Consider the following 24,891-nt stretch of genomic DNA (forward strand, 5'->3'; position numbering starts at 1 on the left):
AAACTCGTGTACAACAATTGGAATTTCAGGGTACTTCCTCCTATAGTCAATAAGTATGCCAATCAAGGAGATTCTTTAGTGCCTTCCAAGGTTCTGCATAGATAAGCTAGGGTCTGTAGTAATGGTTTTGTGGGCACACCTCTGGTAAATCCTCCCGAGATTAACTCGGTTTTATTTATTTTTTATTAGTTTTGCTCGAGGACTAGCAAATAATAAGTTCGGGGGTATTTGATAGACACATTTTTGTGTCTAATTTGTCCTCAATGTCCGTATTGTTGGAACTCTATTTTTGTACTAATATTGTGTTTTTATGTATTTTTAGGAAATAAACATTTTTGGAAAATTCAGCTCGAAAAGTTGATTTTGGCACCCAGAGGACAAGTGTTATTCGGACTCTCGCTTTTGGAAAAGGGGTAACCTAATTACTAAGGGGCACCCCCAGGTCACCCCCAAGGCATCTGCTATTCGCACCCCTACTTTGGATAGGGGGATACCAGTTTCTTCCCCATTTGAACCGAGTTTTGGCGGGAAAAATAGTTCTTCACATGTGTAATTGTTGAAGCAAATTTTGAACGTGTTCTAGGGCGATTCAATGGCTGATTTTTGGTAGGAAGTTGTGATATGTCCTAGCAAACACGTTTTGGGCTTTTGGTTCGATCAAATTTGGCCAGAATTAGTTGGATAATTCACGGAATGCAAAACAGGGAAACACGGGTTGGACACGGGATTAGAGAAGATTTGAGCGTGTTCTGCTCATGCATGAGGGCTCTAGCAACATTGTGGGTCGTGTGTAAACATTTATAGAGTGACCAGGATGGAAATCTACGTGTGAGAAGCTAAATCAGGGAAGAAAATATTCCCAGAATATTTTTTCATCAAACCGAGTTAAGAGAGAATTATCTCGAGTTATAGCGAGACTTCTTGATCCTGTGGAGTATATATAGAGTGCTGGGGACTCGTAGAAGGGGTGTCGAGAGTCTGGGGGGCTGAGGAGAGCCAGAGAAGAAGAAATTCGAGTTTTCCCAAACTCGGTTTCTGCTGCTGCTGCTGATGATGAACATGAAGAACACGAAGAACAGACCTGCACCAGCAGTCGTTTTTCTACAGTAATAACGACTCACACCTGTGGGTCGTACATCAGGCAGACTTATTTGCTACAGCGTTTGCGACACAGCCGCAGTAGTCTTATTTTGTCACTGAGGGTCGTAGTTCTCTGGTTTGTAACAAATATAATTGTTACAAACCCGGTTTTATTGTATTTCTCATATTCTCATCATTTGTAAACCATTTTTGAGCCATAATAAATTATTTTGAGAGCATTTTTACTATGATGAGCTAATTCCCTCGTAACCAAGGCAATGGAGGAAGCTATTCACGCAACATAAATGGGTAACTATTTCATTTAATTATATAATTCACCTAATCGCTGCTTTTGCAGAGTTTTAAATTATTTGAATGATTGTCTTAATTATTTGTTATTCAGTTTGATAGGTTATGCTTGGTTTAATCTCTTGATAATCTATGCTTAAGGTTTACAAATAATGTTTGAGAATCTGTATGATTGATAGTGAATTAAAGATAAAAGAGGACTTAAGAATTGAATAGAGTTTTGAAATATTTATCATTCAATTTTGCATAATAGTGGAATCTAGTGTCTTGGTTACCTCTCGCACCCATTGTTAATATTTCTGTATATATATATTTTTATTAAATCTAAAAATTCCATTTTCTTCACAAGTCTGAAACGAATCCTACTCAAACTACAACCAATCAAAAATATTAATCAGGAACCGCTGGAGGAGGAGGCAAAGGATTTTGTTGGGGCATTGAAGGTGGAGCCATAGAACGAAGAGGCGGAACATCCAACGCTTCTATACGAGGAGGGGGAGCCTGCGTACATTTAGAATCGTCATGCGAATGATAAGAGGTGCGGATAACCGCATACCTAGAGCCAGGAGGACCCTTCGGTGGATCTCCTTTCTTGGTAGACGAAGCCTTCTGACCAGAGGAAGATGAGACCCTTTGAGCACGAGGATCTGCATGTGAAGGCCTAGAGGAGCCTCCCCCGGGTGGAGATATATCAGGGTCTCTGCGTGGAGGAGATCTACGCGGACTAGCCGGCGGAGTCTGATAAGGAACCCACGGACGATCGGTCATATCTGCGAAGAAGCACAAAAACAAGTTAGAAGTTGTTACAAAGGAACAACTAAAGATAAAAAAAAACCGAGAAATCGTCAGTTCATCTTGGCCGCCCTCGGGCTTATGCGCTTTGTAATGAAGAACAGGGGCAAGCATATATGCTTTTGCATATGTGTTCTTCATCACAAAGCTAAAGACTACAGTAGCAGAAGATGAACAAAGTAATCAAGATCAAAATCAAAGAGAAATCTCTTACCTGTATGTGAGAGATTTTCAAATAAGAGCGCAACCAAGAAGACAACGAACCACAACGACAGATGAGCGCAGAAAAATCAAGAGCAGGTCGTATTCAATATAAGGGCAGCAACAATTAATGGCTAAAGAACAAGAATGAAGAACAAAAACCTTAGAAGAAGAAGCATGAAGGACTGACAGGGAGGGAATGAAATTTATTTCTAAAAATTTTCACATTCTCTTTCCTACTTATAAGCCTTGAAGAAGACAATGATCGTTCATTTACCCAAGGAGCAGTTATTGCAAGGAGTGGGAAACGTGCCCTATTATCTAGGGGAAGTTATTAGGAGAGAGATGAGGAATATGTGACATTTTTCCTCTAACTTAAACTAACACCCAAGTCAGAAGAAAAGGGGAAAATTGTGTGTACATATTTCATCATCCGCCACGTGTCTATGGAGAAACACGTGGAAGACATACAATCCGGGGCATCAAGGTGTGATGCCACGCGCATACAGCCAAGAGACGTGTCTCCTCAGGGCAAGGCCCTCATCCAACAGATCCAATGGCGAAGAATCGAGGAGTACCGAAATATAATGCCATTGCAAAGCACTGAACATCATCCAAAGGCTTACTTTATCCCATCTCAAGAAAGATCCAAGATCAACGGCTGGGGTTAATCCGACTGACACGGATATGACAGGAGCAGAGGACGTCTGTCTGGCGCGTACAGACGACCCAACCACCCGCACTAAACGCCCTGAGTAGTATATGTGTCGAACAACCTATGGAAGACACGATGACAACTCTTCGTCATCAAGCATGGAACGCTGGGGGCATCGTAGAAGACGAAGATATCTGCGGTATTGACACAAAGCACAAGACGATAAGATTATAACGACCTTCAGAAGTGGACCCCACGTTGTAACCCTATATATACCCATCTCCACTAAGAGAGAAGGGGTCGACCAATTCATAGCAATTAGAGGAGAAAATAGGAGAGAGAAATATGAAGAGTAAGTAAATCCCTTACTTCCGCTGACCTGTGTACACTTTAAAGTCATTCAACTATCTTTGTAACCACTCAATACATAGTGAAACACCAACCCCGTGGATGTAGGCCTTAGTGCTGAACCACATAAATATTTGTCTTATTTACATTTCAGCACTTTACATTCAGCGTTTTACATCATGCACTTTACATTTATACTTCAATCTCTATTTACTCTATTATATGAGCATTATAAGTGATAATATACGACTAGACAGTGACGAGCCCGAAGGCTCTAAGTCGATGAATCGATATAATCACCTCCCCTTACGCATACAATGCATAATTTATGATATAGAGTGTATGCGAACATTGTTTGTGAACACGTGGATTTATCGTAATTTATGTGTTCACAAGTTCCTCGGCAAAGTGATGCAAGTAAAGCTTACGTCTTGTAAGCCAAAGTTATCCAAACTATTGGAAGGAACTTTGGCATGTATTCATGATAGTTGGTAGCATCCAAGAGTGTGTGAAGCATGGCCTATTCAGAAACAACGCAATGATGGGGCATAATGATGCAATGGCCTATTGGAGCGGTTATAAGTTGGTTACGAGCATCACAAGCATGCGAGAGTAAGGAGTTGGCTTGAGACGGTTATAAAGTGGCTTTATAACCGAGTTTGGCAAAGATTAACCACCAAGCTCAAATATGACATAAATTTGCTTGATAACACAAAATGCCGCAGTTGAAAAGCATGTTGGCGGTTAGGGAAACTACCTATGGACATGTGGTTGTTCATAGTCTGTGCGAACAGTTGCAGACAATTTTGGCCTGATTCGTGCAATAAAATGGGATATGTTGCCTTACGTCATTGCGTTCACTGTAATGCTAATCTTGTTGAGTTTGTTTAAGTACATTAATACATGACAAACCTTTTATGCTCATGAGAGCATAAAATAATAGAGAGAAAAGAAAATATACTTCCATTTCGTAAGGCCTTCAGAATGAAAACATACGCATGCTTTGGTGTAAGCATGCAAGACTGAATACTTATATCGAAGCTGATTCATTGAACACAGATTATTACCGGGCATTATCCCAAAAAAAAAATAAAAAAATAATGAAAGTCGTGAAATGGTGGGCATGTAACTTCTACCGAGAAGCACTCACCCAACAAGGCTGTCATCCCCCTTCATGCTCAAGAGTTTGCGGTGGATACACGTGAAGTACAAAGGCTTTAATTGGCACACTTGGCTAGATATAATAATGGATGTATATCAAATCTTGGCTCCTGGCGCACTCTCGTGACCATAACGGTTTACTAAAATCAGACGGCTAGATTTCGTCTCCGTAGATTTGCAAACTAAAAAGTAGGCCGGTCAAACTTACACGAGTCAAAATAACCCACGTGGAGTTGTGACTGGTATGATTAAATAAACTACTGTGGTGACGTAATACTCTCTAACGAAAACCTGGTGTAGCGTAGAATTTGTAGACTAGTAAGTCGGCGTAGGTTAGTTTCCTTCGGATCAAAACTCTCAACTTTCCTTTGCAAACTTATGGCGTAGGATAGAAACACGAGATAAGAAGACGAAGTGACGAAACAAGGCAGTCAGGAGAGAGAAAACAAAAGAGTTTCTGATATCTATTTTTGTTTGAAGAAGAAGAGAGAGAAAACAAAGGTGAGAAAATCAAACACCAACTTCTCTTTAAACGTATCCGATAATAATCCCGTGTCGCCGTTTTTAGGGTTTTCTGTTCTTCGACAGGTCTAGGTTTTCAAGATTGAATCTTTCTCGTTCTAGATCGCCAATTTTTTTTTAATTTTGTTTTATAGATTTGGGGGTTTTTAAATCTAGGGTTTTTGGACTGAAACCTTTGTTTGAAATTAGTGGTAAGAAGTTAGGATCTTTCCTATGTTCTTGTGTTTGATTTTATAGATCTGATATAGAATTAGGGTTTTTCACTTTTATGTATGGCTTCCGGGCCTTTGGTCGGAGGAGGCGAAGATGGATCTACTAGAGAGAAGCATAGATGGGCAGCAGAAAGTAAAGTTTACACCAGAAAATTTCATCATAAAGGGGTTAAAACAACTGTTCCTCCTCCTCATCAAACCCTAGTAGTTACACAAGAAGGGAACTCTTCTCAACAGCAACAACAACCACAGCAGAAGCAGCTGCAGGAACCATCACAACAACAACCACCACAACAGCACGATCAGAAAGAACAGCAATTTCAGCAGGAGCAAGAGAATCAACAAGAACACAAAAATCAGCAAGAAGAGCAAAATCAGCTAGAGCAACAAGAAAACCAAGAGCAGCAAAAACAGCAACACCAGAAAGAGCATGAAGAACAGCTAGAGCAGGGAGAGCAGCCTGAACAGATTGTCACTCGTTTATATGCGGCTTCAGATGATTCATCGAGTCTTAATCACAAGCAAACTGAGGTTATTCCAGATGAACGTGAACCCATCTTAGGAAACGGAAGCGTCCCCACCACAGGAACTGCAATTGTGAGTAACGGTATTGTTAGGTCATCTCCCACCGCAAGTGTTGATAATGACCGAGTCACCATTAATCTATCTTCAAGTTCGAAACTTGAGATTAGAGACCTGCGGAGGAAACTCAATGGGGAACTTGAACAAGTTCGGAGTTTGAAGAAGAGACTTGAAGCTAAGGGGGCACAGGTTGGTGTTGGCGGTTATAGTAACCCGCATATTGATATTGGTGATTATAGTAACCCACAAATTGGTGTTGGTGATTATAGTAACTCGCAGATGTCTGCTAATGTTGCCCTAGATAATGGTGGTGGTGCGAAGAGAACAATTTCTGGTGTTGGTGGTTATATTAACTCGCGTATGTCTGCCAATGTTTCCCTAGATAATGGTGGTGGTGTGAAGAGAACAATATCTGAGGCTGGTTCAGTGGGAGTTCACCAGGGGTTTAGGCCATTGCTCAGTGTATCAGTTTTTGAGAATACTCATACCGGGGTTGCTGATATTGTGGAGAAGAGGACGCCGAAAGCTAATCAGTATTACCGAAATTCAGAATTTCTTCTTGCAAAGGATAAATTTCCTCCTTCAGAGAGCAGAAAGTCAAAATCTGGTGGTGGAAAGAAACATCATGGAAGTGGGGATGGAGGATCTCATGGGTTTGGGATCGACAAATATTCCAGTCAGGCTTTCAGAAGCTGTTCGAGTTTGCTTTCGAGATTGATGAAACACAAGCACGGATGGGTGTTCAACAGTCCTGTGGATGTTAAGAAGCTTGGGCTTCATGATTATTACCTTATAATCAAGCACCCAATGGACTTGGGCACTGTGAAATCTAAGCTGAACACGAACCGGTATAAGTCTCCCAGGGAATTTGCAGAGGATGTGAGATTGACGTTTAGTAATGCCATGATCTATAACCCTAAAGGGCAGGATGTGCACTTTATGGCGGAGCAGCTGTTGCAGATATTTGAAGAAAGGTGGGCAGTGTTAGAGACTGAATTTAATCCTGAAGCAAGGTATCAAATTGATTATGAAATGGGTCTTCCGACCCCAACATCAAAGAGAACCCCTTATCCTCCTTTCTCTACTGAAATGGGAAGAACTCTTGATAGGTCGGAGTCAATTACACATCATCCTTTTGCTGATTCTAAGTTGAAGCCTTCAGATAGTGCTCCCATGGGTAGAACTCCTGTTCTGAAGAAGCCTAAGGCAAAAGATCCTAATAAGCGAAACATGACGTTTGAAGAGAAACAAAAGCTCAGCACACATCTTCAGAATTTACCCTCAGCGAAGCTCGATAACATAGTTCAGATCATCAAAAAGAGAAATTCATCACTGAACCAACATGATGATGAGATTGAAGTGGACATTGATAGTGTTGATGCAGAAACTCTGTGGGAACTAGATAGGTTCATTACAAATTATAAGAAGAGTTTGAGCAAAAATAAGAGAAAAGCTGAACTTGCTATTCAAGCGAGAGAAGAAGCTCAGCGTAGGGCCACAAAAATGGTAAGATGCTGATTCATATATGTTAAATGAACGCCTGTTCTACTATCTTCTTATACATGGCTTTGGGATATGTTGCATGGTTAATGACTCGTTTTGACTGTTACAGGACATATCTCCTGCTCCAGCGCCTGCTTCAGTGGAGGCACCCAAGGAAGCTAGAACAGGTTACAATACTTTAATGATTAGTTGCATTCTTCGTGCTCTAACAACTTGACTAAATTATAATGGTTGGCTGATTTCTGTTTTTTTTTATGCAGAGGAAAGAAATATGGCTTCACATATGCAGGGTGAAAAACAGGGTGATGATGGCAACAGGTCAAGTAGTTCTACTAGCTCTAGCAGCGACTCTGGATCATCTTCAAGTGGTATAATCATGACTTCTGATCTTCTTATTGTATATTGTACATTCTGATGCAATTAACGTTGCAATTAACTGTTGTTTTGTGGTTGGTTATAAGTTTCTGATTGAAATTACTTTGTGGTGTGCAAACAGACTCTGATAGTGGAAGTTCATCTGCATCAGAAGGTGGACATTCTCCTAAAACTTGAATGGTTTTAACACAGGTAGGGAATTTTGTTTTTTCTTCTTGAATTTGGAATACTCAAGTTGGTTTTTTCTTCCAAATTTGATTAGTGTACATTAGTGTGTTGCTTCAGCCAACTTTTGTGAACTATTTGTTATGTTCTTTTCCCCATGATAATATCAATGCGAAGCCTCTAAGAAGGTTCCAGTGATTCTCTTCTTTCTTAATGACCCATGGTTTTGCAAGTGTGGTTCACAGCTTGAGTTGCTCACGATGAATTTGTATTATAGCATAGAGATTGGGCAGCAATAATATGTATTTCTGACTTGTATGTCCGTTTTCGTTGGATTTGATTATGTATGTATGTGATTCATTTAGGTTTGCATCAAGTTAGACGTCTTTTGTGCACATCCCAGCTAGATGCTCCCAGTGACTGATATGCTAATCGAAAACTGTTCTTATCTTATTATTTGAGCTATTTTGTACTTGATACTGGCCTAGCAGGCATAGTGAATTAAAGCCCTAATTGTCTGCATGCCATGTAGTTAAGATATGAAGATTGAAGTAGTTGACTTCAAAGAGTTTTTTTTTAGTCTTGTACCAGTTAGATTTTTTTGTTTTCTGCATGATATCTGTTTTGTTCAAGAGATAAATCTTTTTAATGTGCATATCACATCTTATACATCTTATCTTGTTTGTATTAAGTAAATTGAGTATTTTAAGACTATAGTATAGGTGGTCAAGTAAACGTGTAATTTGTCATGTCTACTGCTTACCGGTGAAGGTGATGGTGGGAACTTCACGTGGTGTGGATCGGTTGTGGTTTTGTTTTGAATGGTGTGGTATGCACATGGAGGGGCTGGGGTGGGGATTTGGATTCACAAACTCACTAGCCTGTTCATTCGCGTGGTTGTGGTGGTTGAAACTCCCTGACGCGTGTTTGGGATGCGACACTGGGGAAAAATGGTGGGTTATGTGGTATTTTGGGTTATGAAATTCATGCGAGGTGAAGTAGGACCCTGTGTGGTTTATGCTAAAGATGTATGTACTACAGTTACAAGAAGGCTGTAAGTGGTTTTGTGAGATTTTGTAACTTGTGCGCTTCGTTCTAAGCTTATTATTGGCTCGGCACATGGTGAATGTTCTATGAATATTTTTCTCATGATAAGGTTGTAGGTTTCCAAATGCGGAATTTTTGAATTTGTGAAAAGGCACTTAGTGTATTGTCCTCTCGAGTAGAACAATTCTGAAAGAAAAACAGGACACAATTTTTGGTAGGATGACAGAGTAAGATTTTTAAAATGAACAGTAGACTGAATAGTCCGAAAGCTGCTTACCAGTGCTATATCAAACAAGTGAACTAGTAGTTCCCAGATGTTTTTCAGGAAAGATTAGTTCCCGGATTATCTTCAGACTTAATAGTTCATTGAAGCTAGATGTAATGATTTACAAAAATCTCCTGCTTCAACATGACTTTCTTAATTTCCTCACCTGAAGATTTGATTGTTATCACTGCAGGAGGAAACACATCGTTCTCCGTGGTACTGTAGATAAGATATGACCTGGAAACTAGTTGCTAGCTTCAGGGTTTGTGAGAGTTGTAAATATTTCTGTTTGTAGCTTTAGAGGCTTGTGAGAGTTGTAAATATTTTTGTTTAGTATGTGAACAGATGTAATGACAGCACCAAGTTGAACATTGTCTTGGCAGGTATCAAAAAATTAGGACTTCGGGTATTAGTTAACTTGACAAATAGGCTGTCATTAGCATGTTGTGCAAACACAGCTGCAGTGGTGTGTGATGGTGTCTTCAGTTATTTTTTTGGCGAGCCGTATCGGCTGTTTGTGAACTACTTTAAAGTATCGTAATGTTCTCCTATTATTGCATTCTTGACTTGAGAACCTAGACTGCAGATGCTAGGGTATCATGTTTTTGTTGGGAAGGGATGTTTGAGAATGAATTGGTTTACTTCTGGCACATAAGCTATGTAGCTGTATTCAGCTTTGTTTGGCAACCCATTTTGGCAGTTGTCAACTACTTCTAGATATTTTTTGTTGGGAAGGGATGTTTGAGAATGAATTGGTTTACTTCTGGCACATAAGCTATGTAGCTGTTTTCAGCTTTGTTTGGCAACCCATTTTGGCAGTTGTCAACTACTTCTAGATATGGTGTTGTTTTCCTGTGATTGTAGAATTATTTTTGTAACAATGATCACTTGCTTACGCACAAGGGTATTGTATATGCTTGATTAAAATGTTTCGGCGTTTGCAGGGTCTTTCATAATGGGAAATATGGAAGTGGTTGAAATTTTTTGGGACGCTTGATGGTCCGAATATGACCTTGGTTTTGCAAGAGCCAAGATGTGTGCGAGCTGTCATCATCCTGCTGCAGAGGAAGGAAGATCTGCTGCTGAAACTCTGCTTATCCGGAAGACTTATTTATGGCTCTCCCTGAAATTCACATGGACGTGTGATCTTTGTGGTGGTGGGGTATATCATTTAGATTAGGTGAGGTCGATGTGTTTTTGGTGTAGTAGCAACTCTGTACATTGTTAACCTAACTACTGCTCTACTCAAAACTCTCCCCTTTTCTCTCTTAGCCATCTATTCTATTGTCTGAAAAAAATCACCTAAAGATGGCAAGATCTTAATTGTTAAGAGCCATTTGTAGATTAGAGATTCGGAATCTAAAAAGCCACGTGTGGGAGTGTCTTGTTTATACAACTTTATATGGTTAGATTTCGTCTCTTCAGTGTACCTTTCTTAACTGCATGATGTATATATGCAAGGGATATCCAACTACAACATTACTGGTACCGGTTTTCGAAATCCCATATAAGACGGATGATTTGGATTTGATACTCTCCTATTAAACCAAACCGGTAGCCCTATTAGCAGCCTTGTATAACCAAACCTTATGGTAGACCCGGGACTACACCGGTATCAAATTTCTGGGTTTTGAGAAGTGTTTGCGCCGGGTCTGTTCTCAGCTCCAGGCTCATCACTGAATTAGGTCTCTATTTACAGTGATAAAAAGAAAAACTTAGAACCTCACTGTTTCAGAGGTAATCCCGAAAAAATGAGTCTCAAACAAATGTTCTCGCCTCCAGTGAGATGCGCTTTGTGCTTTAATTATCCTTTACTGCGTTCCGTGAAAGCAAATGCCCTGTGTTCTTCATCCTCTTCGTCAATTGAGTATCAGCCATGGACAGGACTCCAAAGCTGGAGAGAAAGTTCTCTTAACAACAACCGGACATGGGGTTCCAATGGTCCAGAACAATCACCGCTAAGTCAATCTGTTGACGATGATGTAATTGCTTCTGCTTCTTCCCTTTCTGAATTAGGAACCCTAGTTCTCTCTACAAGTGACCCTCTCACTAAATGTAAGCTGTCGCACCTCGCTTACACGAGATGGCGCCGTGAGAATCTCCCAATAGGCGTTTCTACTCCTCCTGATCGTCCTGCTCGGCCCCCAAAACCTAATCTGGTTCTCGTCTGTCTCTTTAACATCCATGGTTATCTCAGTTTTTGATTTGTTGGTGCTAATCTTCTCAATTACCCAAGTTTAGTTTGTTATAAAACGATTTTTTGGTTATTTTGAGGCCGGGCTGGTGTTGAGTAAGCTTGTTGCTAAATTTATTTTTAAATGAGTGCAGGTTTCTCCCAAGGAAGTTCCAGCTCCCAAGAAGTCAGGTTTGCCACTTAATGCTTATATGCTGCATAACCTTGCTCATGTGGAGCTAAATGCTATTGATCTGGCATGGGATACAGTTGTTCGGTTTTCTCAGTATAGCGATGTTCTTGGAGATGAGTTCTTTGCTGATTTTGCACATGTTGCTGATGACGAGAGTCGGCATTTTAGTTGGTGTTCACAGAGATTAGCTGAACTTGGTGTTAGGTGAGAAAGAAAGTATTGATTGTGTTGATTTTCATTTGATTGAGTGATGTATTCAAGGTGATATAAGTTGCTGTTGAACAAGAAGGGTTTTGTTTTCAACTGTACGCTGATAGCTATGGAGATATGCCTGCACATAATTTGCTTTGGAGGGAGTGTGAGAAATCATCTGGAGATGTTGCAGCACGTCTTGCAGTAATTCCTCTAGTTCAAGTAAATCTTCTTGTTCTAGCCATTTTGTTAATTTATCTAGAATAAGTTGGGTCAGCTATTCTCTGCAACTTCTTTCGCTTTCAGTAGAAATTATATTTGTTTTTTTTATAAGGGTGCTTACTAGAGTTACTTCATTTGTTTATATTACTTATCAGGAGGCTAGAGGGCTTGATGCTGGGCCGCGGCTTGTGCAGAAGTTAATTGGCTTTGGAGATTGTAGGACATCGAACATTGTGTCTAGGATTGCCGACGAGGAAGTTGCACATGTAGCTGTTGGTGTTTTCTGGTTTATTTCGGTGTGCCAAAGATTAGGTCGTGTACCTTGTGTAACCTTTAAAGGTGAAGAACCTTCTACTGGATACTAGTTGTCAAATAAATGAATTTTGGTTGATATATATATGTTACGCATTAGTGACCGTATCCAGTTTTGTCTCCTAGACTTACTAAAAGAGTACAATGTGGAGGTGAAGGGCCCCTTCAATTATTCAGCTCGAGAAGAAGCTGGACTCCCTCGTCATTGGTGAGAATTTACTGAAATCCTCCGAAAGAATTTTGTTCTGCCAAACTTTAGAATATCTTTTATTTGAGTGACTGAATTTTCTGGGTTCCACATCTGCGTGCCTAGGTACGATGATTCTAAAGAGTGGCTGGATAAGAGCAAACAACTTTCAGAGGTATGCCTACTTTGGATACTTGTTTGCTACAAATCCTTAAAGGGCTCTCTTCTTGAATTTCATTTCACAGTGGGCCTTGTAAAACTATTGTTACAGGTTCATGATAGGCTTGCGTGCATCATATCTATGGAGAAAGAGAATTCAAGTTTGAATAGTTAAACGTATTGAATACAGCCCTGGTGTCAAATCCCTTGAGCCTCCTCTAAGGTAATCTGAAAGATCTTTCTCATTGCATCGTTCATATTTTATCCTAGCACTAGGAATTAAAGTCTAGAGTTTGAGTTAGAGTTCACATCTCTGCTATACGAGCTCAGATTGATATCTCAGAATCTTAGCTGCTCAATGTTGTTCACCTATAACTTGAACAAACACTATCCTCATCATAGTTATTAGGAATCCATGGACTTGGATTGGTTCGCCATGTTTGTGCCAGTTGCAGATGTTGAATCCTTATTTTCTAAATTAGTGATTTGGCCAGCTGTTTCTAACTAATGAAACAGAAGATTATGTAAGCTGCCTATTCAATAAGAAAAGGTTAGAGCGAAGAAAAAGTAAAGCAGCACTTTCAAGTGTTCTTAACTGACCCATTCCCGATTGTGGACAACTCCAAATAGAGGAGATTGGTTTATCAAGTCAAAAGCCGCGTAAAATTTGACTCTGAATGTTCTATGTACTAGTGCTGATAATTATGATGATAAGTGTGCAGCTTAATCGTTGTTGTAGTTACCAGGATCAACCCATTCGAGTCTAACAGTTTGTAATCAGACAGCAACGGACCGCATCCGTTTTGAATAGAATACCCTCGGGAATTCTTGGGTTTCACACCCAAATCTGAATGTGGCAGTTTATTGCTTTTTTAAGTATGGAAAACCCAAGGGATACTGGGAATTCTTTGGGGAGACTTTAAGAGATCCATTTGAGGTTAAGAAGTTATAGTTAATTTATGTTTACTACTTGTCAAGTTGCTATATTGGTAAATTTAAAGAATTTTTAGTACATAGAAAGATTACATTGCCCCATATATTGTTCTTAGTCTGTAGAACTTGAGGAGAACTTGACTGAGTCTATGCATATTAGTCAAAGTGAAAATACAATTGGTTTAATGAACTTAGAGCTAGTAGGAATTAGGGAACACTTCTTGTTTATGCTCACAGTTTGTTTGTTGCATTTTATTTTACTTCCAAGGGTTATTAGATTCTGAATTTAATATTTTTTATATATATTTATTTAAGTGTATAATCCCCCGGACCCGCATCCAAAGATTTTGTGAATCGATGAATCACCTGAATCCCCAAACCCCTACCGGTGCTTTATAGGTGATGACGATTGAAGCTTTTGAGAATAGTAGAAACATGTGTTCAGACCAATGTAGTTAATATCGGATATCGGTTTATCTCGGCCAGGACCGATACACTGGTACGACTTTATATCGGGGATATTATCATTCAAATATCGGTATAATATCGGTTCCAAATTTAGAGACTATAATTTTATAGCTACCATCCGTTTTATCAAAAAACACAAGAGTAACTTCAATAACTTTAAAGTTCACTACCTAAAATGATAAATAAACAAGTTCTAACTAGAAACAGGAGTGTAACTTCAACAACTTAAAAGTTTACTGCCTAAAATGGTAATTAAACAAGTTAAAAGTTCAAACCAAAAACAGGAGAGTAACTTCAACAACTTTAAAGTTTACTACCTAAAATGGTAATTAAACAAGGATATTACAGTCTTATTCAAAATCATACGAGCCACTATTGATATCATCATCTTCTGCAACTCCATTAGCTCCATCAAGTAGTCCATAATCTGTGTCTAGCATCAATTGATCAGTATCATATCCATCATACTCAGAGTCGGTTGGGTAAGTAGACTTACTTCGAGAGCTACATGCACCTCTACTACCAACTGACCGACTTTCTTCACCAAGAATATCTTGCAAATCATCCAAAGTTACATTATCACCTTCTACCGCCAAGTCTTCCAAGTTCTGTGGATCCAACCATTCATCATTTTCATCATGCTCATCAAGAAAAATAGGATCACGAAATATCCCGATATATCGGCCGATATCGGACGATATTATCGCCAAGATATCATATCGCCGATACAATGCTTATCCTACTGCTCCAAGACCGATATCCGAAATATCCCCGATATATCGGCCGATACGGCCGATATTGACTACACTGGTTCAGACTTCAGTGTCTACACACCACAATAACATAGCAACTAATATTCTTTATTTATAACATTTTATGGAGGTTGATTCAGGCAGACCATAACTCCATTACAAAGTAATCACATACAAAACCATACCTTATAATAGGAAAAGGAAAACAACATTGGCTACATAATTAGATTATCTGGATGGACACTGTTGCAGGGGCATCAGATTCTTGTCTCCCTTTATTTTCCAGCAAAGCATCAGTGACTTTAATTGATTCTGCAAATTCATAGGGTATTTAGCATAACATGTCATGTATAGTAAAATCTTGTAAACACAAAAAATGATGGTAAAATACTTGGACTCTATCGAACTAGTGCATCTGACATTATCAAAAATATGGAGACATTCCTCTCCTGATTTTTTGTGTAAAAGTAGGTAGGATATTTAAACTAGCTGATTAGGTCTTTGACTTACGTGCTGCAATCAATGTTTTTGGAGATAGGGTAAGAGAGTGGAACACCACACTTGGTAGGGAGTCCACTAGCTGAATCTTCCTTTATGTTCTGGTACTTATTAGCTGCATCTTTAACACAGCTGCAAGCTTGGCGCTTTTCATCGGTGGTAGTTGCCATCCCTTTGATTTGCTTAACTCCATTACAACATGCTGTAACTGGCTGGGCGGCACTGCCAACTAAGTATGGCATGCATTGCACAAGGGACTTATCAACGTCGGTGCAGGTAAAGTCTTGGCTTGGTTGAACAATCAATTGAACCATGGCTAGAACGACAACAACACATACAAATACCTTCATCATTTTCTTTATCGTAACTTTCTTAAGTAGTATAGATGTGTTTGTGTTTGGATGTTTACTACTTGATTTTGTTGTGTGCTTAATGAAGGAGAGGTTGGGGGTATATATAGTAATCAAAATGATGAACATGTACAAATAATGGATACCAATTTAAGTTAGCTTTGGTATGATCAGTTACAGGGTTTTGGCTTCTATTGTAGCTTAAATTGTCATTTAGTTTCTTGAAACTGCAAATATGATAGAGTTTGTTATTTTCTTACATCTCTTTGCATGAAGATATTTAGGCATTTGGTTTATTGCAGATATCTGCAGCATCCTGCATTGCCTTTACAAGTGAACTAAAGGTCTTCATTTTAGCTTCAGTGGTTCACTGTTATGTTGCTAACTCCTGTTATATATAGTATTATTTTTATACCGGCGCTGAATCCCGAATCCTTTTTATGTTAGGCCGATTGGTTGGCTATACACGGGATGCAGGTATTGTTATGTCCCACACCATATATAGGAGTCCCATCAGAGGTTCACTATTCTAAGAACGCTGTTGTATATGACTGACAGCTAATTTGCGAAACAGGCTATTACCATCCAAAGTAAGTGCCATGTGGTAGTTTAACAATTTTACCCTCTGGATTCTTAATTTACCATTGTATCCATCTTCCAGAAAAATAATAATTAAAGTTTCCGTAAATTTCAAATAATAATTCATCATCTCTTGCTAGGAATATGCAAAACTCCTCAAAATATGTTTTCATTGATTAAAGATGAACTAATATTTATGTAGAGACTAGTGTTGGTGAAAAATTCGCATTTGGGGGATACTGGCGGTTATATTTTGGTATCCCCTTCAATCTTCTCCAAATTATGATTTTATAGGTTACAACACAGTTGACATGAATTCTCATTTTTTTGTGACCGTCCAACAGTGATGGAGGCCTTGCCGATAGCTTTAGGTGTTCATCATTTTGAAGAATTGATGAACTGTCAGCATTGTCTTAGTAATGAAAACCATGCCGACATCTATGAGTGTTCTTCAGATTTTTTTTACGCCATCAGATTTCGTGAGATGTTCAAGGGGAAAGAGCAGACTCGGAACACAAAACTACGATTGGATGAAACTTTTTAGCAAATAGCAGAAAAAATGTTACTTGGCAGTATATGGATTCATGTAAAAGTGCATAGGGGGGGTCCGTTCTTGTCAAAAGCCATCTAGTCCTCAAACTGCGGAGATAGACACATGGAAAGTCTAATTTTTATAAAATAGATCAATCATTTGGCTTCGACACGCTACAACACAGTTATTAAAAGAAACCTATTACAGGGGTTCCAAGTTTTGAGGGTTCCTAAAGATTCTAGTGTCCTAAAAGATGATCAAGGGACCTAAATCATATTCAAATATACTAAAATACTCTCCATCCCGTAGATACCTAAACATAAACCAAAAAAACCAAAATCAGTTTCATTATATTCCTTCACCTCCATCGCTTCTCACCCTCTTCTTCTCCCCCATCGCTTTCCATCACTTCTTTTTTCATTAATTGTTGATTATCAAAATTATTCATCGTCGATTAAAACTTCTATAAAGATTATGGGACGTACTGATGATCCTAAGAGAAACAAGAATCGAAAACCAGTTAATCCATCACGTGCAAGACCAAATGCTCAATCCGATGAAGATGATGAATTGAACAATCAAAGAGTTGAGACACCATTTAATCCACCCGAAATGACTTCAATAAGGTAAAAATCAAAAACCCATCTTATTTCATTGGTTTTTATTGCATGAGTAGGTAGATTGGATTGAATTAGGATTTTCAAAAAAAATATTTCCGTAGCGACCTACGGTTTGGAGTTCTTATTTTTCATACCGTAGGCTACGTAAGGTTTGAAATCTTCAAAAAACCAAACCGTATCTTTAACTGCTACATCATTTGTTCTGGTTTTCAAACCGTAGGTCAATTTAAGATTCCCCACCGTAGCTTCAGTTTCCATACCGGATGTTCATCTGCGTCTGCTTACAGTGTGGTTTTAAAACTGTAGGAAAAATTACCTAGATTCCCCACTGGATATGGATAATTCCACACCGTAGTTGTAACTGAGTTTGTGTACGGTTTGGTATTCAAACCGTATCTGTATTTTGAAAAAAAATCCACACCATAGGTTATATGTTTGGTAACTGAGTTTGTATACGCTTTGGTTTCCAAACCGTATGTGTGATTTCGGATTGAGTTTCACACCGTATGTTATGTTTTCAGTACTATGTCAGGTGTTAAATGGTAAACTGCTCCTATTTTGTTGGATTGTAAATATGCTCGTAATACTCTTTCCCATGTATGTATGTAAATAGAACACAGATCATGGTGAACTGGCACCTTAGCTAAATCCAGTTGACAATTGGTTCATGTATATATCTTGGTTAATTAGTGTGTCCTCTTTGAATTTCGGGTATGTAAAGGATGAGACATCTCCAAATAATATAATGACTTGAGAGTTTCTTGATGAATCCATCAGATGATTCTGGATTGACCTGCAAGCCAACTTGCAGACATCAGATGATGAATGAACTCCTGTTTCACTTTTTCATTTGATCTGTGAGGATGAGAGTCCTTGCCATTTTAATCTTTGTAATAACTGCAGCTTTATCTTGAACCTCTATTTAATTATTTTAATCTTTGTTTTCAAACATATGAGTTGTTTTGATTAACAGTTATGTATTCCAACTTTATGGGATTTTTTTTTTTAAACTTTCTTATTAACAATGTATTGGGTACCTTCAACAGTTATACAGATGTCTCAATTGCTTAACTTCGAGTTTCAGTTAGATCCCAAGCTGCATCATGAACCACCACATGCTCGGTTACATTTCATATTCACTACCTGAAATTCAATGCCACATACTACTTGTCCTTATATCGTTAATCCCAAGTTCCAACAACACCAAGCTAATTAGCAAGATACCTCGCAGACTGCTAGTGTGATATTATTTGGAGCAATGTGGTTAGCTAGTGATCACTAGAAAGGAATTCACCGCCACATACTACTTGTCCTAGTTGTCCTCTCCACAAAGCCCATGGCCTTTTCAGAATACTGCTAGTTTATTTGTTTCAAGTCTTATATTTCTACTGCTCGTCAATTTATCTTATATGTATGGAGTACGTTACTGTGCATGAAATCCACATCTTTATAGTGCATATGGCTGACTGCTGAATGAAATTGCTTAAGAATTCTGTGGAAGCCATGAGACAGACACTTGGTTAAATCTAAACCACTTTCGGTAAATTTCTTCTTCAATAAATTAAACAACACAACTTTTGTTAGAGCACTGCTCGGTCGAGCTTGCAAGCGTTGCTATCTTAAGCTTGTTTGTCAAGTTTAGTTTCCAAAATTATAAGTCAAGATTTCTAGTCTACTTATAGCTAAGTCTCGGACTAGCATAGAAAGTGTAGTTGAGCTCTAGACTCCACAATGTTCATCATACAAAGACGAAGAACTACTCAAGGAACTGGTGGAACTTCATCGACTAAAAGGTATGTGGAGACTTGAACTTATCTATCACTCAAAAGTCTATCTACTATATCTCCTATCTTGAGACAAAAGTCGTATTGCTATATAAACTTCGATTATACACATTTGCTATTTCGAGCCGAGTTTATCTCGCTTATCTATTTCTTGAAATATGTGTTGGCAAGCTTTCGCTTTGGCCAAGTTCATCTTTACAAGTTGTAGATGGGGAAAAACGAGTTGCTGGTTTTTAAGGAATTGGGGAGACGATCGCGCGGAGGAAACTCCTTGAACCGAGCGAACTGTCTAACCTCACACAGATGCACTTCAAGAGGGAGTGCTTTGAATTCGAGAGATCAATCTGTAGGACTCCGACCTAAACCAAGACAATGGCCGTTCCAGAGTCAATTCGGTCACAAGAGAGGATGGGTCGATCTGTAGGAGGAAAGCTGAGAAATGTGTGAGATCAATGGTGATCAAAGATTGTAGGTGTGTTGTGTATTCTGCGTGAAGAATAAGATAAGTTCTGATTGATTGAATTTGCTCTGTTGAGAGTAATTTCTTCAGACGATGAGTTCGTGTGCTCTTGTTTTTATGAAAATTGTTTGTTGTTTCAATCATGATTCAGAGACTTATTTATATTGCTAGAATTGTAAACACCTTGATCCCATGAAGTGTGACAGTTGATGGAGTCAAAGAGTGGCGAAGTGGAAATCGTGTCAAAACAGTTGTTCATCGTGCGGAGACTTGGTTGATTTTCCATCCACTACTTTGCTAACTCCTCCAACTGATTGCACGACTTGCTCACATTCTCATCGTATGTATGAACACACGTGCCGTAGACAACCAGACCAAAACCCTAGTTAATATCCCCCATGTAACACGATTGATATCTCGTGATTTTAGTTAGTCAGTTGCTGACTTGATGAGACGATGAGTCTTTGTATTGCTGAGTTGAACAAATGTTCTGAAACTCATGAATTGAACGTGTCTGTTGAGACAGAGGTATAATTATCGAATAAATGTTGATAGTTGAGGTGAACAAATATTGCTCATTCGATGGATTGTTGAATATTGATAGTTGAACCAATATTCCTTAGTCTGAGCAAATATTGCTCATTTGAGCGAATGTTGTTCGTTTGATGAATTATTGGTAACCGAACTAAATAAAATATTAATTTAGAATACTGGCAACTGAACCGAGTATAATTAATTAAAATGTTGATCAGGGGATCAACGTAAAATTATTAGTGTTTGAATCTGGAATTATGAACCTTGGATTCGAAAACCCTAATTTCGATCAATTGCTGATCAATTGATGATTTATTGAAAATCAACCACGGAGTGAAGGAGGGACCGGTTACATGGGTGATGAGTCGACCATGTAACGCCCAGATGCTCTAGTGAGAAAAATACCAAAGTCTCTTGAAGACCAATTGGTGAAAGGATGATTAAATGCTGGTTTAATCATTCATTAAATAATGTTCGTCTGAACCTTAGGTGATAAAACCCAATAAATTATGAAGAGATGAAGGACCGACCAAGGGGTCATGAAATCGGCCCTGGTTGGTCATGGGACCGACTGACGATCGTTTTATGAAATTCCAAATTGTTTGGAAGAGTTTGAACCTAATGTGAACAAATTAGGTCAAATGAAGAAAAAGTGTGGGACTGGCCTCTTGCAAGCCAAAGAGACAACCTTGGTCGGTCAAGGTAATATGCTTATGTCACCAAAGTATTCGTGTCTCAGTCCTGAGAATTTTGATATTTTCTGGTGTGCATTTGAGCATTCATTTGAGAAAATATGAAGAATTCAGGGTTTTTGCTGAAACTAAGAAATTTCCATGAGATGATGGAAATAATAATAAAATAAGGGATTACAAGGTGTGGGACCGGCCACGGCTAGGGCATGGCCGGACGGCTAGCAAGCCCGGTCCCGTGACACCTTTCCCAATTTTATGTAATTTCCTTGATGTGAAGGAAATACCATGAAATCGAGGAGTTTCATAAGGTTAAGGAATTTGCATGAGATGATGGAAATAATAACAATAAAATAAGGAATCATGAAGTGTGGGACCGGCTACGGCCAAGGCATGGCTGGCCGGCCAATAAGCCCGGTCCCATAGCACTTTTCCTAATTTTATATTATTTTTCATGATTTTAGGGAAATACCATGAAATCAAGGAGTTTGTTGAAATAAAGGAGTTTTTCTTAAAGTGAAGGAGTTTCCATGAGATGAAGGAAACAATGATAATTAATAATAATAAAATAAGGGGCGTGTGGGACCGGCCACGACTAGGGCATGGTCGGCCGGCTAGGGCCCGGTCCCGTGAGTCTTCCCTAATTTTATATCTTTTCCTTGATGTGAAGGAAATATCATGAAACCAAGGAATTTCATGGGATAAAGGAAATAATAATAATAAAATAATATTGCAAGGTGTGGGACCGGCCACAACTAGGGCATGACCGACCGGCTAGTGAGCTTGGTCCCGCGACACCTTTCCTAATTTTTTATTATTTCCTTGATACGGAGGAAACACCAAAACTGAGGAGTTTCCTCAAAATGAAGGATATTTGTTCAAATGAAGGGATTTTCATGAGATCAAGGAAAAATAATAAAATAGAGAATTAGGCGTAGGACTGGACACGACGTGACTGGTCGTCCAGTGGGCCCAGTCCCCTAACGTCTTAGCTAATATTTTATTATTATTATTTTTCTTCCTATTTTGCATAGGTTCATCGTTCCTTCGTATTTTGGAATGCTCGTTCGTGCATTCAGGTGCTCGTTAGTGCATTATTGCTGAGTACACTTGCACCATTTTGGTCGGGCTTACTCGATAGCGGCTCATATGCCCGTACGTTGAATATTTATCACTATCCCATGGAATTCTGTTGGGAAAAACCACGAATTGAAGTAATGAAATATTATGAAAAACGTTGAATATTTCCTAATATTCAGTTAATGAATTTAAGGATTAGATATAATTAATTGATTGTTGTCTAGGAGCATTAATTATCTGAGAGTAGAGTAATACGAGCTTGTTGAAGCGTCATATTTCTTTTATATAGTCAGGGAAAACATTGTTACATCCTGAAGACGTTATTGCTCTATACTAGCAGGTAAGCTGTCTAGGAGACGTCCAATCGTTCGATTCTATGTATAAATCTTTACAGAAATTGCTCAGTATTTATGAGATATGCCGTTGCCTCAGCTGAGAGACTACACATCTACATATATTCTGAGAGATAGTATTCTCAGTCAGAGGTTCTTGCGGCATGAGCTTTCATGCTTCGATGAGAGACATGAGCCTCAATACTCATCTGATTGCTGGATCAGGAGCATGTATAATTATGGTTTTACGATTTTATCCCTTGTCGAAAATCCACCATCTACATTAAGTCCCCTGCTTAGTGAGGGACAGTCATGTTCCTCAGTCAGCACTGGATGGTGATTTTCTAGTTATAAACGAAATAAGTAATTGAACTTAGTCGTAAGATAAGATGTTACCAGATTTTCGATTGTGCGAGCGAACCATGGCTTGAACGAAGATCCCAGTAGCATGATAGAGCATCGTCTAACGAGCATAAATTGGTGTAGCACCGCTTTTTTTTTTTTAATTTCTTTTTCAGAAGTTGATAACTTGTTCATGAGTCGTTCATGTTAAAATTATATATACATATGCATGTATAGACGTGAGTTTCGTAAAAACCCTTGTTTTAGGAACGAACGTTCGTTCGATCGTTAGTTTAAGAGACTAACAATAATCCCTAATGAAAGAGAGATTTTTTTTTTTAAATATGTGAGATTTTAACAAACTCTCGTTTCAAAGGTGGATGCTTGTACGTGAGAATTTTTTTTGAATAGACGTGCGTCTGTTAGTAAAAAAAAATTCTATGAGCTTTCATGAAAAAATTTGTTTTCGATATGTAAGCTTTCACAATTTTTTGAAAATATACTCTCGAATGGAGAAAATTTACGTGAGTTTCACGTTAAAACATTTTTTTTGTAAAATCAATGTTTTGATTTTGAACAACTGTTGAAAGTAGACGATTATACATGGTGAAATAATGTCTGTATGTGAGTTTTCACAATTGTAGAATGGATGTTTGTCCAGTTTTTGAAAAACCAGTGGATGTTAAAATTCACGTGGGTTGTTCACAGTTTTATGAAAATCAAGTCATGATTTTGAATAATGAATTTTCCTCGTCTTTGCAGGTTTGAAGGAACGAGCAAGTTTTCGAAATTCTGACGTTATAATCGCTACAGCTAGTGAAATTGTAAATAAGTAAGCGTTGGATTGTTACCATTTTTGTTACGCGTTTGTTGTCTTTCGCCTCAGATAGTGGTGACTTCTGGTTACAACCACTCTTCTGGCTCTTCCGGAACGCTCTACGAAGTCAAAGATGAAGACTTCCGCAGATGCTCATGTCGAGGTGAATCAACCTTTCAGAGACGCTGAAAAGATGACACATTATATGTCTCTCGATCATCTGAGAATCGTCCGTGCTAAGATATATGCTTTATTGGCATTAGCAGATGCGGAGGGAAAGCAGGGACGTGATGAAGTATCACACAAGAAAAGAGCTGAAGATGAAAAGCTCATATCTCATCAGCAGAAGCACCGCCGACTTATGAGATTATCAGCTGAATATGAAGTTCGGCTTTGCGTTGATGGTGTAGCTCCCGATTCAGATGTGGATGAATGAAGAATTTCGTCATAATTCGTCATCAGAAAATTCAGAAGTTAGGTCTTCTAGCAAAAATGTTGTAGAATCTTCGTCCGATGTCGGAATTTCGCGATCTACCCATGTTTTCTCATGCCCAGGAAATTTCCAAGCTTTAGAAAAGAAGATTGTTGAGTTTTGAGCATGTTTAGGGGCCGAAATCGATGAAACAGTAAACTTCCAGGAAGTCTTCAGAAAATTTTAAGCTGTCATGTAGTTTGATGTCTCGGCCACATCGTTTTGTTCGTTCATCCAATTAATGTTAATTTTGGATATGTTGTAGAGAACATCCATTCGAAGAGAATGGTATACGACCCATCCATAGATTCTTCACCAATTTCTCCCAGCTTGCTGCTTTGCGAAGGACAATGTAAAATCGTCTCAGACGAGCTTGTTACAAAACACCCATGTTGTGTCTTTATACCATTTGCTTGTGCCTTAAACGATCGATGAAGGATTTCAATGCCATCGATTCATTTGAGATCAGGAACCCTTGATTGATACATGAGCATGGTGCTTGCAGTGCTATCTTGTTTCTGTTAGTCGTAGAAACATCACTTTTGAAACCCTGGTCACGGGACCATAACTGAGGTTGCTCTCAAGAGGTGTGATGTAATAACCATGGTTGCATGTCCCGGCGGTAACATTCCTTTTACCATGAATGATTAGCACTCTAGATCCCATCTCCATGAGTCTTGGACTGTGAAATTGATCGTCATGATCAGTGGACCGTCAGTCCTCGGTATTTTGTTAAATCTCTCCTTTTCGTTTTCCCTTCTTCTGGCAAGACCTAGATAGAGGACCCAGGTAGAAAATTGATGTAAATACCTAGGTGGTCGAAGTTGGAGGTACCTTGATGAAGGACTTAGTGGAAAGACCTGGTGCACATCGATCGACTGTAGAGGTTATGAATCCCGTCCACGAATTTCTGCTTGCATGTTGTATGCTCTGGAAACTGTAGGAACTTCATACGAGGTTGGAATTTGGTGCTTGACCCCAACTTTTGAAGCTA

At 38.9% G+C, this 24,891-nt stretch overlaps 3 protein-coding genes and 1 long non-coding RNA gene across 7 annotated transcripts; 3 read left to right on the forward strand and 1 right to left on the reverse strand.

Moving 5' to 3' along the window:
* Nucleotides 1-1,779: 1,779 nt before the first annotated feature.
* On the reverse strand, nt 1,780-2,157 carry LOC113354249 (proline-rich protein HaeIII subfamily 1-like). The gene has a single exon (XM_026597650.1). The coding sequence runs from the start codon at nt 2,155-2,157 to the stop codon at nt 1,780-1,782; it is 378 nt and encodes a 125-aa protein (XP_026453435.1).
* A 2,782-nt stretch (nt 2,158-4,939) lies between these two features.
* On the forward strand, nt 4,940-10,694 carry LOC113308263 (transcription factor GTE4-like). Of its 2 annotated transcripts, none has more exons than XM_026556751.1 (5): nt 4,940-7,368; nt 7,475-7,532; nt 7,626-7,733; nt 7,862-7,932; nt 10,162-10,694. In XM_026556751.1, exons 1-4 carry the CDS (start codon nt 5,341-5,343, stop codon nt 7,915-7,917), a joined length of 2,250 nt encoding a protein of 749 aa, XP_026412536.1. In that variant the 5' UTR covers nt 4,940-5,340; the 3' UTR covers nt 7,918-7,932; nt 10,162-10,694. The 2 variants fall into 2 exon arrangements, with proteins under 2 accessions (XP_026412536.1, XP_026412543.1); XM_026556758.1 differs by lacking the exon at nt 10,162-10,694 and adding an exon at nt 9,411-9,776.
* Nucleotides 10,695-10,813: 119 nt separating this feature from the next.
* On the forward strand, nt 10,814-16,327 carry LOC113308277 (uncharacterized protein HI_0077-like). 3 transcript variants are annotated; one of them, XM_026556772.1, is made up of 8 exons: nt 10,814-11,382; nt 11,546-11,787; nt 11,901-11,997; nt 12,153-12,336; nt 12,436-12,517; nt 12,623-12,671; nt 12,768-12,878; nt 16,104-16,327. In XM_026556772.1, exons 1-7 carry the CDS (start codon nt 10,969-10,971, stop codon nt 12,828-12,830), a joined length of 1,131 nt encoding a protein of 376 aa, XP_026412557.1. In that variant the 5' UTR covers nt 10,814-10,968; the 3' UTR covers nt 12,831-12,878; nt 16,104-16,327. The 3 variants fall into 3 exon arrangements, with proteins under 3 accessions (XP_026412557.1, XP_026412553.1, XP_026412561.1); XM_026556768.1 differs by lacking the exon at nt 16,104-16,327 and adding an exon at nt 15,439-15,848 and having other exon boundaries at nt 10,815-11,382; XM_026556776.1 differs by lacking the exon at nt 16,104-16,327 and adding an exon at nt 15,439-15,848 and having other exon boundaries at nt 10,819-11,376.
* Nucleotides 16,328-16,927: 600 nt separating this feature from the next.
* Nucleotides 16,928-18,338, forward strand: LOC113308299. The gene is made up of 2 exons (XR_003339650.1): nt 16,928-17,393; nt 17,694-18,338. It is a non-coding gene; the product is annotated as an uncharacterized LOC113308299 (long non-coding RNA).
* The last annotated feature ends 6,553 nt before the right edge of the window (nt 18,339-24,891 follow it).

The sequence above is a fragment of the Papaver somniferum genome, chromosome 1 (genome assembly GCF_003573695.1).
Source record: "Papaver somniferum cultivar HN1 chromosome 1, ASM357369v1, whole genome shotgun sequence".
NCBI lineage: Eukaryota > Viridiplantae > Streptophyta > Magnoliopsida > Ranunculales > Papaveraceae > Papaver > Papaver somniferum.

Coding starts and splice junctions, on each gene's coding strand:
- LOC113354249 (XM_026597650.1), bottom strand. CDS start 2,157: ATGACCGATCGTCCGTGGGTTCCTTATCAGACTCCGCCGGCTAGTCCG.
- LOC113308263 (XM_026556751.1), top strand. CDS start 5,341: ATGGCTTCCGGGCCTTTGGTCGGAGGAGGCGAAGATGGATCTACTAGA. Junction 7,369..7,474: donor AGCGTAGGGCCACAAAAATG/GTAAGATGCTGA, acceptor TGACTGTTACAG/GACATATCTCCTGCTCCAGC. Junction 7,533..7,625: donor ACCCAAGGAAGCTAGAACAG/GTTACAATACTT, acceptor TTTTTTATGCAG/AGGAAAGAAATATGGCTTCA.
- LOC113308277 (XM_026556772.1), top strand. CDS start 10,969: ATGAGTCTCAAACAAATGTTCTCGCCTCCAGTGAGATGCGCTTTGTGC. Junction 11,383..11,545: donor CAAAACCTAATCTGGTTCTC/GTCTGTCTCTTT, acceptor AAATGAGTGCAG/GTTTCTCCCAAGGAAGTTCC. Junction 11,788..11,900: donor TTAGCTGAACTTGGTGTTAG/GTGAGAAAGAAA, acceptor GTACGCTGATAG/CTATGGAGATATGCCTGCAC.